Genomic DNA, 12427 nt, shown 5'->3' with positions numbered 1-12427 from the left:
TTCCTCAATGTACTGGACATGCCAGTCATGGGGTAAGATAGAAAATGGGGGCTGGAAGCACCATTAGAACTGGGAGAAGTCATGGAGAGTATTAACTCCATGCAGGTGGGGAAGGCGCCAGGACCAGACGGATTCCCAGTGGACTTCTACAAAGCATTTGCGACAGCACTGGCCCCGCACCTACCGGAGATGTTCACAGACTCGCTGGTGAGGGGCACACTGTCACCTATCCTAGCACAAACCTCAAACTTGAAAGACCCAACAGAATGGGGGTCCTACAGACCTATTTTGCTGCTGAGCATGGACGCGAAAATAGTGGCCAAGATCCAAGCCAGGAGCCTGGAGGACTGCGTACCAGAGGTGATAGCAGAAGACCAAATGGGCTTTGTCAAAGGTAGACAGCTAAGATCAAACATCAGGCACCTGCTGAACGTGACAATGACCCGATCCAGTGAGAGAACACCAGAGGTGATCATCTTTCTGGACGTAGAAAAGGCCTTCGACTGAATTGAATGGAAGTACCTCATGTAGGTATTGGAGTTGTTCGGGCTTGGAGCAGGGTTCACCGCCTGGATGAAACTTCTGTCTAGCGCTCCCACAGCGAGCATACGGACAAATACTACCAGCTCTAAGTACTTCCAGGTGCACAGGGGCACAAGGACAGGATGCCCGCTGTCCCCGCTGCTGTTCACCTTAGCGATCGAACCACTAGCAATCGCGCTCAGGGCAGCAAAGAATTGGAAGGGGATCAGGAGAGGAGACAGAGAGTACAGAGTCTCACTCTGTGCAGATGACCAGCTCCTCTCAGACCCGCAAAACAGCATGGAGAGAATCATGGCACTCTTGAAAGAGTTTGGAGTCTTCTTGGGCTACAAACTCAACCGGAGCAAAAGTGTGATCTTCCTGGTGAACCCGCAAGGGGGAGGGGGAGAGCTGGAGGGACTGCCATTTAAACAGGCCCAACATTAATTCCGCCACCTGGGGATCCAAATCACTCATGACTGGACAGGGATCCACAAATGGAACCTGACCAGCCTGATGGAGGAAGTTAAAAAGGGTCTGCAGAGATGGGACCCAGTCCAACTCTCCATGGCAGGGAGAGTGCAGATGATCAAGATGAACACACTGCCCAGGTTCCTCTTCCTGTTCAGATCCATACCGATCTACATTGCCAAGGCCTTCTTCAACTCATTAGAAAATCTGATCTTGGCATTTGTGTGGAGGAGGACCTGAGGATCCCCAAAAAGGTCCTGCAGAGACTGTGAAATATTGGGCGTAGCCCTCCCAAACCTGCAATATTACCACTGGGCAGCAACTACTGAAAGGGTAAAGGGGCGGATAAAGGAGCCAGAAGCCAAGTGAGTGCGAATGGAGCAGGGCTCCTGCACGGGACCTCCCAACTACGAGCCCAGTGGTGATAGCCACACTCCGGTCGTGGAACCAACTACGGCAGCACTTCGGATTAACCGAAATGTCCGTTACGACTCCAGTCTGAACAACCACAGGTTTGCGCCAACCAAAATGGGCGGGATGCAACCAGCTTGTTCCTGTAGGTCCTGTAGGGATCCCGACGTAGCTGGCGAGAAACCAATTATCATCACACAAGTCCTATTTTCATCCAATTAACAGGAGCGACAGCATATCCAATGACCTCCCATGATTCGGTGGCCTCCGCAGGAATTGGACACACGATTAGTGCTCCTGTTTAAAAACGTGAATCTGGCATAAGGGCTTCTGCGGGGAAGAGGTGAGCAGCCATCTTTGCTCACAGGCAAAGAGCCCAGAGGTGCTGCACTTGCTGCCCCAATGCTCAGCGGGGTTGGGCACACTCTGCTTGGGGAGGCACCCCCCGCGGGCTCCACCATGCCAACCCCTGGATCGTGTACACCCAGTCCGGGAGAAACCCTAGCCCCTGCCTGTCTGCCCCACTGACCACCCATAACCCCGCCGACTGCTGAGGCCGCTGGCCGTGCGGCTGAAGGCTATCGCTAACAAGGAATTGGCAACCGTGATTAAGTGAGCACGTCACACAATCCGAGTGGATTCCCGTGGGTGGACGGGCCATGTAGCATGTGGAGTCATTGCCTAGCATTCCAATCAGACCACGATGCCAGAACACTGCGGGAGGCAACACCACACATTCAGCAGCTAACATCCAAATTTCCAGGGGATGGGACACAGCTCCGGGTACATTCCCATGGCCTGAGAATGGATGAGTGCAATGGGGAGTGGACCAGTGCCTGGTCCAGATGAAGTTATGCGCTGGAGTCAGGTATACAGGGTCTGGCGTCCGTTGAGGGGGGCCCACTGCAGCCAGAAGTATCTGGGCTGGGCATTCCGGGTGTGAAGGAGGAGGGGGAATCAATGGGGGAGTGGTGGGTCCCGGGGTAGGAGCCATCGCTGGTTGTCAGTCTAACACCCTTTCCCAATTCCTAAAGGTATTGAACGGTATGGACGGTATTTTGGGCCCCGCAGAACAGGCTCTTGTGGTGCTACTGGTAGGCCGGGCAGCCAGCCACTGGAGATGGTGGCAGCAGCAGCGTCCGCAGATGCGGCTGTATGGTTGCACAGTGGTTAGCACTGCTGCCTCACAGCACCAGAGACCCGGGTTCAATTCCACCCTCAAGTGACTGTCTGTGTGGAGTTTGCACATTCTCGCCGTGTCTTCATGGGTTTCCTCCGGGTGCTCCGGTTTCCTTCCACGGTCCAAAAATTGTGAGGTGAGGTGGGTTGGCCATGTGAATTGCCCCTTCCCCATCCAATTTAGACAATATGCCGCTGTTCCTTCATTAACATTGGACCAACGTTGTCGAATTCCCTATTTAACACCATTGTTTGAGCACCACCACCACAAATTGTTATTACAATTGTTAAGGCTAAGGTCCACCTGGTTTTACGAACAAAGAGCAATAAATACAGCTTTGTCCACCTCACCTCTTCCCAATAATATATTTTTTTTAAACGCCTTTTGATAGGAGACTAAAAATATCTATTATTTGGATGTGAGGACTTAATAATGGATCACTTATTGATAGTATTTAGCTCTGCCACCACTGATCATATTAGATTTTATAAAGAAAGGAATTATGTTGAAGGAGCCTATGGCCCACCCCCCTGGTTGAAAAATCAGGGGGAGCCAATTTATAATCTTAATGACTGCTGTACGGCAATTTAACACTGGCAGAATCATGAACTTCTTTAAGACGAGACTTTTGCTCTCATTTCATGTGGAAGTCCCATCTTAGAGAGCTGCCAGCAAATTTAATTGGCTGGGATCTCGATAGTCCCACCAGCACCAGTGGTGGCAACTGTTGAAGTTCGTTGATCAGTTTGGAGGGTGGCACGGTGGGGGAAAAGTAGCCTTTGTGCTGGATAGTCTCTGATCGGTCCAGGGGGGCCTGCAAAGGTGTTTCCCCCCCCCCAACACATCTTGCCAGATATCAGCTTGTGCAGCTAAAGTTGACAGGCTTATAATATTGTGTGGGCTTCCCTATGTTAAAATACTGGCGACAATGGGAGGGGGCTTAAGTGCCTATTAATGGGCCACTTAAAGATAGGTCCAAGTGGTTCAACTATTCACTAGATAAGCTTGATGCTCACTAGATAAATCATTTGAGCTATCCGGAGTGTCCCCAGTGATAATTTGTAAGGTATTTGATCATAATATTTAACAATTTTTTTAACGCACAGATATTGGGCAATATGTGGTAGCTGAGGATTACTGCAGATTATTTTTGTAAAATTGAAAGATTCTCAATCATCAGCATGAGAGATTCCCTCCAAGTTCATCTCCTCTTCCATACAGGCCAACCGCTCCCTCTGCTACATTCCTCCTGGGAGTTCAAATTAAGCTCAGAAAAGAATAAAACAGAAAAGGTAGTAGGCAAACAGTTTATTTTCTCATACTCATCTATGAGGCAAAGCAGGAGGACAGGGGAAGAATGGAATTATGTTGAAAGCGCCTATGGCCTCACAACATCTGCCCTTCAGGATAGCAAGAGTGGATGGAAGGAAAAAGGGCATGTGGATAACAGCAGAGTAAGGACTCAAAAAGAAGAGGGCATGAAGAGGCAGTTCAGAGAAGAGACAGGTGATAACCAAGACGGAAGTGAGTAGGTGAGGCAATGGGTGTAGCAAATGTACGTAAATTAGTGGGAACAAGGGAATAGAGGAAATTGGAATGATTGCAGTAGGATACAGAAAGTGATTCACTGAGGGGCATATTACCCCTAAAGTCTATCCAAAATCAGATAGAATGTAGATAAAGGTAACTCATCTGCTATCAAAATGTTTTGCACCAAAGTTAAGTATTATTCTGTCTCCCATCTGCATTACTTTGACTAGCAAAGGGCCCTGCACTAAATGTGTAAGAATGGTTTTAGAAATTCTTGTCTTGGCCAGGATGAAACTGCTGGCTGAAAAATAATTGAAGCATACACGGCCGACGGGGAAAGAGTTTTTGTTCCATTCACATGTTCATGAGGTGTATTCCCGAATTGATTTTTTCATCGTGAGCAGGGATTTGCTGGCGGGGGTGACAGATGGAGAATATTCGGCAATCGCTATTTCCGACCATACTCCACATTGGGTTGCAGGTCAATGACACAGGGGAAGTTTCAGCTGCAGTGCTCTGGGAGGCGCTGAAGGCAGTCGTGAGAGGGGAGCTGATCTCGATTCGAGCACATAGGGACAGGACGGACAGGGCAGAAACAGACCAACTGGTGAAGGAGATTTTACAGATAGACAGGAGATATGTGGAGACTCCGTGGGTAGAGCTTTTAAGTGAACGACGAAGGCTACAGACTGAGTTTGGGGTTCATCCACAGGTAAGGCTGTGGAGCATCTTAGGAAGGTGAGGGGTGCGATTTATGAGCACAGCAGCTGAGGAAGAGTGAGGCAGCCAGGGAAATACGGAAGGTAGTCAGCGGGGGGGGGGACTTGGTAGGGGATGGTAGGGGATGAGCTCAATGAACTCACCTTCCCAAAAGTGGGTAGGGGTTGGTAGACGCGCTGGGTACCCCGATTCGGACTGAAGAAATACTGGGGGGCTTGAGGGCCATGCAATCAGGTAAAGCCCCGGGGCCGGATGGGTATCTGGTGGAGTTTTATAAAAAGTTCTCTGAGATAGTGGGGCCGTTGCTGGTTAGGGTTTTTAATGAGGCAAGAGACAGAGGGGTTTTACCCCCGACGATGTTACAGACCACCATCTCCCTGATACTGAAATGGGACAAGGAGCCGGAGGCATGTGGGTCCTACAGGTCGATCTCTCTGCTCAATGTAGATACTAAAATACTGGCCAAGCTCTTGGCTGCTAGGATTGAGGACTGTGTGCCGGACGTTATTATGGAAGATCAAACCGGGTTCGTCAAGGGCAGGCAGTTGGTGGCCAACTGAAGAAGGCTGCTGAATGCGATCATGATGCCCCCTGGAGAGTAGGGGTGTAGAGGTAGTTGTGGCAATGGCTGCCGAGAAGGTTTTCGACCGGGTTGAGTGGGACTATTTATGGGAGGTGTTGGGACGATTTGGGTTCGGAGAGGGCTTTATCGACTGGGTCAGGCTGTTGTACCAGGCTCCGGAGGCTAGTGTAAGGACAAATAGGACGACGTCTGACTATTTTAGACTGTACCAAGGGACAAGGCAGGGGTTCCCGCTCACCCCACTGCTGTTTGCGCTAGCAATAGAGCTGCTGGCAATTACCCTGAGAGCTTCTAGGGGTTGGAGTAGGGGACAGTTTTAGATACTTAGGGATATGGGTGGCACGGGACTGTGGCCAGTTGCAGAAGTTGAACTCTTCTCGATTGGTGAAGCAAATGAGGGTCGGGTTCCGGAGGTGGGATGCGCTCCCACTGACACTAGCGGGGAGAGTGCAGACGGTTAAAATGACGATCCTCCCGAGATTCCTGTTCATATTCCAGTGTCTCCCCATTTTCATTCCGCAGTCCTTTTTTAAAAAGGTCAATAAAGTGATTATGGGATTTGTGTAGGCGGGAAAGTCCCCGCGGGTGAGAAGATTGATGCTTGAGAGGAACCGAGGGGAAGGGAGGCTGGCGCTGCCAAACTTTAGTAATTACTACTGGGTGGCCAACTTAGCTATGATAAGGAAGTGGATGGTGGGTGCGGGGTTGGTTTGGGGGCAGATGGAGGCCGCTTCGCGCAGCGGCACCAGGTTGGAAGCCCTGGTTACGGCGCCCCTGCCGCTCCCGCCGGCAGGGTACTCCACCAGCCCTATAATGGTGGCGGCTTTGCAGATCTGGGGCCAATGGAGGAGGCACATGGGGGAAGTGAGAGCATTGGTGTGGTCCCCAATTTGCGATAATCACCGGTTTGCCCCGGGGAATATGGACGGTGGGTTCCGAACATGGCAGAGTGCTGGGATTGAGGGCTGGGATGTTCTTGGAAGAGAGCTTCCCGAGCATGAGAGCGCTAGAGGAGAAATTTGGGCTGGCGAGAGGGAATGATTTCAGGTACTTGCAGGTGCGGGACTTTCTATGTAGACAGATTCCATCCTTCCCGCACTTGCAACTTAGGGGGATCCAGGACAGGGTGGGACCCAGTGGTTGGGTGTGGGAGGGGAGGGTCTCGGATATATATAGAGAACTTATGGGGGCAGAGGAGACGCAGACCGAGGAGCTGAAGCTTAAGTGGGAAGAGGAGCTCGGAGGTGAGATAGAAGAAGGCTTATGGATGGAGGTGTTCAGTAGGGTAAATGCGACCGCAACCGCAACATGCGCCAGGCTCTGCCTGATTCAATTCAAGGTCGTCCACCGGGCCCACATGACAGTGGCCCGGATGAGTAAATTCTTTGGATTAGAGGTCAGGTGCGCCAGATATGTGGGAGGACCAGCAAACCATGTCCACATGTTCTGGGATGTTCAAAACGCAGGGATTCGCGGACGTTATGACCCGGGTACTGAAAACAAGAGTAGTGATGAGTCCAGAGGATTCATCCGAATTTTTGGGGTTTCGGAGGACCTGGAAGTCCAGGAGGAGAGAGAGGCTGACGTTTTGGCCTTTGCTTCCCTGGTAGCCCGGCGACGAATTCTGCTGGCATGGAGAGACTCAAAACCTCCGAAGTAGGAGGCCTGGCTATCGGATATGGCGAGCTTTCTCGGTCTGAAGAAAGTTAAGTTCGCTCTGAGAGGGTCACTGTTAAGAGTTCGCCCGGGAGGTGGCAACCATTTATCGAATTCTTCGTGGAATATTAATCTTCAGCAGAAGGGGGGGGGGGGGGGGGGGGTCATAGATTAGGGGGGTAGTTAGGTGGGTCTTTGTAGGAGGGGAGCTGGTTTTTGCACTATGTTGATTGTTCTTTGCACACAATTTTGTATTGTTGTTGTTTACTATGCCAAAATGGCTCAATAAAATTGTTTATCAAAAAAAGAATTGAAGCATACTTCCAGATAGAGGCCTAAACAGCATGGAATGAATGAAAACAAAGCCACCTTTCACCAAAACCAAAAACAAGATAATTTGTTAATTATTGTACAATAAATATATGGATATTAAATTTATATGTAATTTTTTTACTAATCTTTTAAACAAATGAGTAAAGCTCACCGTCTTTACAGCCATGCTCAAAGGCAGCACAGATGAAAGAGTTGAGGCGGCAGGGTTACAGCTCTATTTCTTTAATGAGATTCTCGGAAGGGAGTGTAAAATCACAAAACATATTGTAGATTATATGACATAGAAAGGTCAACTGAAAAGCTTATTTGTTCTATGTACGAGGTGGGCTATGGTTATAGATCTTAAATCAATGATGCTAACTATTGTTTCTTGCATTTTAATTTATTTGTTAATGATATGTGAGCATCGCTGGGCCAACCAGCATTTATTTTCCATCCCACACTGCCCTTAAGAAGAGGGTGGTGAGTTGCCTTCTTGAACTGCAGCAATCATCTGGAATAGGTATACCCACTGTGCTGTTAGAAAGAGAGTTCTAGAATTTGACCCTGGACAGTGAAGGAATGGCAATATATTTCCAAGTCAAGATCGGGTTTGACATAGAGTGGAACTTGAGTGGCGTGCCTATGTGCCTGCTACCCTTGTCCTACCAGGTGTCGGTTGGGAAGGTACTGTCAAAAGAGTTTTGACGAATTGCTGCAGTGCACCTTGCTGGCACTCTGTGCCGGTCGTGGATGGAGTGAATGTATAAGGTAGTGGGTGGCATGCCAATCAAAATCCTTTGTCCTGGATGGTGCTGAGCTTCACGAACATTTATGGAACCGTGATCATTCAGGCAATCGAGCAATATTCCCCACTATGTTCAGGAACATGTCATCCTGAAAATCTTTTGTAAATCAGCATCCCTGTGTTCATATGGAGCTGCATTCTTCCTGCATTACGACAGTTATTACCTTATTACCAGCTGCCTTCTTTGTATCTCTGAGAGTTTCATTTGCTCTGTTTAAGGACTGTTGATGTTTCAGAATTTGTTCTTCCAGGTTTTGAGCCAGATCAGTCTTTTCCACCAATCTCATCTTTAACATATTTACTTCCAAGTCCAAAGTGCTAACTTGTTCTTCACTATCATTCACCTGAAAGTATTAACATTTTTTTCATAATTTGGTTTATCAAAGTTATTATTTTCCCTTTGTTCTAGTTAATATACAAATAAAGCAATACTCGACTAAGCACAGATAAGATAAGAATTCTAATTTAAGGTATATGAGTTCTTGCAGGAAACTTGCAAGAGATTTCCACTCTCTGCTATGCTTAAAAAATGTAGTCAAACATCTTAGCAAAAGTTTCCATCCTGACATCCAAAGATTTACTCCCCTATGAAAGTAGAAAACTTGTACGTATTTATAGTAATATATATATAAATATAATAATGCATCTTCTTCCAATACAAATGTCAAACAAGTGGCATATTAATACTTGATATGCATAGTTATTTTAAAATGAAAATAATAACGCAAGTAAACTGCAGAAATTAGTATCTTTACAAACAAATAGGTTACTTCAAGAGTTTAAAATTTGAGGCAAATTTTCATCACTATTTCAATCTAATCTACTCTAGAATAAGCATCTATTATTGGGGTCGTGGTAACACAGTACTTGTAAAAAATCATTAAAAGATTAGGTAAAATCAACACAGATTTACGAAAGGAAAATTGTGTTTGAGAAATCTATTCATTCTTTTGAAGTTGCAACTAGAAAAGAAGATATGGGGGAATCAGTGGATGTGGTGTACTTAGACTTTCCAAGAGCATTCTATACAATGCCACACAAAAGGTCATTACACAAAATTATGACACTGAGGACACGATTTAATGGAAAAGTTTCTAAATTGGTAGCAAGTGTGAACTGCCGTGAGCTTCCCAACACTTGGCCCGGCAAGGCCATCACCGCCATTAAACGTTAATTGGACCACTTTACGAATTGACTGTCCCGACAGCTGATACCATGACCGTGCTCGCCAGATCTTGCTAAGTAGAGGGCAGCATTTAAACTGCTCCTGCACAGCCAACCCCACACAATTAGCAGACATGCCACCGAGGAGACCAGCCCCAGATTCGGGGATGTCGACCTGGCCAGACCTGGACTAAGCAGAAGTCAGATGGGATGCCCTGTTACCCCGAGGGTCAGCCGGAGGGTCAGCCACAGGGCAGCCAATGCCGCCTGGGAGGAAGTGACAGCGGCCATCAGCTCAGGGAGCATGACCAGGTGGACTGGCACTCAGTGACGCATGCACCTGGCACCAGCACCGCCTGCCACCATTCCTGGAGCCCACCCATATCTAGCAGTGCCGCCCATGCCGCCACTCCACATACTGTCCCATCATCCCTTCTCATATTCCCCATCCCCCTCATACTCTCCACACACACCCCCATACATCCCATCTGCCCTCCATCCCACCCCCGCATACAACTGACGATGCCGCCTCTGTGTCCCCCCAGGAGAAGTTAGCCCACAACCGAAGGGAGAGGGCCCAGACGGGCACCCGGGTGGCGGACATCAGAGCTCTCACCGTCTACGAGGAACAGGCTCTAGAGGTCACGGGGGTGGCAGAGGGTTAATCTATCACCGACGTGGAGGGTGATATATGGCGCAGAGGTGAAGTTACACCAGCCCCCACCCATATGACCCGTCACATGTGAATTGTTAATGCCAGACAGAATGACCCATCCCTCCCACTGACCACATGTCCATTCTCCCGCAGGATGCTCATCCGATGGTGCCGGCCCATCCGGGTTGGTTCCCCCGGCCTGCCTTGCATGAGAACAGAGACCACCGTAATAGCATTATCCCCACCCTTCACCAGCGCAGGGACGCGGTGGACGACAGTAGTAGACAGGCTTCTGGGGCACAATCTAGTGGGCAGCACACAGTAGTGAAGGCAGGAACTCCCAGGCGAGACAGCTGTCGGAGATCTGCTGGAGCACAGTCAGATGCTTAGCCTCTGGACCAGATTTACCTGGAGCTGATGTAGTCGATGGCCTGCGGCCGTTATATTCAGAGGGGATGTCAGCAACACACCAGCAGGTCCATAGCCGATTGAAGGAGTCCCAGAGGCTATGGACGCAGGAGATGGGGCTGGCAATACGTGGCACCGAGGCCAACACTGCTAGGGCGACTGCTCAATGACAGCCCACGTGGCCACATGGGCTTCCACATCGGTCTCCGGCCTTCGTACTAGCGTCATTATCCAGGCTTTCAGTGCCCCCGGGATCATTGTCTGGGAGTGAAGGTAGCCACTCACCTCCTCAGGACCCCACAGTAGCCAATCCGCCAGATTCACATTTTTAAAAAGGTGTAATAATCGACACCCACTTGATCACTTTCTGGGGGGGCTGTTAGTTCACGGGAGGCCGTTAGATAGGGGGTCGCTCCTGTTAATTTTATGGAGATTGGCCTTAAATGGTGATTATTAGTTTCTTGCCACACTATGGCGGGTTCCAGAGTTCAGCAACAGGAGCGGGCCGGTTAGATTACAAACCAATCGGCGCAAGGCGAGGTTCTCATTTTTGGCTTTTCCCGCGATCGAACGGCCTCGTCGTATTCTCATTTAAGCGCCACTTGACAATTTCATCACGCCCAGTGGATTGGTGGTAATAGATTTTCATGGATAACAGATTGGTTAACAGACACAATATCTAGACTAGAAATAAATGAGTAATTTTTAGGCTGCTAAGCTGTTTAACTACTGGGGTACTGCAAGAATCAATGTTTGGGCCTCAACTATTTAAAATCTGCATCAATGGCTTAGTAGAGGGGACCAAGTGTAATAACTGTAAAAAGAACTAATGGTTAAAACTGCTGATCGAGGAAAAAAGAACTGAAGGCGAACTAAGTAACATGCGTAATTTATGTAACAAAAACATAATAATTTCCAGTTATTAAAAGCTAAATCTAACTCTATAACCTTCAATTTCACTTCCTGAGATAATTAACCAATGTCTTTTTAAAAGCGATAACTCAATGAATCAATACTGATTAACTGTGATGAAAGTTAGCACACAATTTGCTACATAATTTATGGCTGATAAATGCTCCAATAGATTACGTATCCGTTAAGGAGTTACCTTGTAGAAATCTAATTACATACCATGGCACATTTTGCTTTTCGAGGTATAGTCTTTCGACCTATATTTCTCTGCCTGTCTCTCTGTATCTAACCATTGCTAATTGTAAGAATGACAACATTTAACAAAGCACAGGTGGAAATCTGACAATTAGAGGCTTTCTGTCTGCTTTGAAAAGTCAACACTGTTTTTATTCATTAATCAGTCTCTGTTTTCTGCCAAGCTGTAATGTTCTATGTTCTATCACCAATGACACCTGTGATAATTGTTGACATAACACAATGATAAAGGCACATTTGGGCGTTGATTTTAACTCCTGGATTGCTGTTCATGCCAGCAGTCATGATTTTGAGGCTCTCGCCTTATTTGAATTTAACATGAAACTGTGGACATGAAACAGGTGTTAATATTGCGATATTTAGCACCAGAAATTTGGAAACTGGGAATTTGGCAGGTAACTGTTCAGCGGTTAGGACAGGGTGGGGAGGGAGGGAGCAGCACAGGCCTGTTGCCAGCTCCACACAAATACAATTTTTTAAACAATCAGACCTATTTATGTATTTGTGGATAAAAGAATATTGTGGATGATTTGGCCATCCAGATGTTGGCACCTTTAAAAATGGCAGCAGCCGGACTATCAGTGTTAACAAAGCTTCAGTTTTGTCAAGTCCATTTTTAAGCCCTAGTTGCCCTGTTGACAATGATTCGAACCAATCCCCCCCCCCCCCCCACCCCCCAAGTGAAAATCATCCCCTGTATGTTTGCTTTAAAGATAAGCAAAAAAAAAATTTTAATTATTGCAAATACTGAGGAAGTCTGGAAGAACTCATCAGATACAACAAGGACCCAATCCAACTTGTATGGCAAAGAATAGTAACTCCTTCACTCAAGCTCAAAAT

The 12427-nt window shown here is 47.7% G+C and overlaps 1 protein-coding gene across 6 annotated transcripts in view; it reads right to left on the bottom strand.

Annotated features, from left to right (window-relative positions):
* LOC119972633 (putative leucine-rich repeat-containing protein DDB_G0290503) overlaps nt 1-12427 on the bottom strand; it is a 590251-nt gene that overhangs the window by 345278 nt on the left and 232546 nt on the right. For 5 of the 6 annotated variants that reach the window (XM_038809656.1, XM_038809657.1, XM_038809651.1 and 2 more), the window contains one exon: nt 8358-8537. The exons of the other annotated variant lie outside the window; for it this stretch is intronic. In XM_038809656.1, the coding sequence (XP_038665584.1) occupies nt 8358-8537 (180 nt within the window). The remainder of the gene's footprint in view (nt 1-8357; nt 8538-12427) is intronic. 6 annotated transcript variants of the gene reach the window in all.

Source organism: Scyliorhinus canicula, chromosome 10 (assembly GCF_902713615.1).
Source record: "Scyliorhinus canicula chromosome 10, sScyCan1.1, whole genome shotgun sequence".
NCBI classification, from domain to species: Eukaryota; Metazoa; Chordata; class Chondrichthyes; order Carcharhiniformes; family Scyliorhinidae; genus Scyliorhinus; species Scyliorhinus canicula.
Note: the sequence above shows the minus strand (reverse complement) of the source record. Positions and strands in the feature narration are given on the sequence as shown.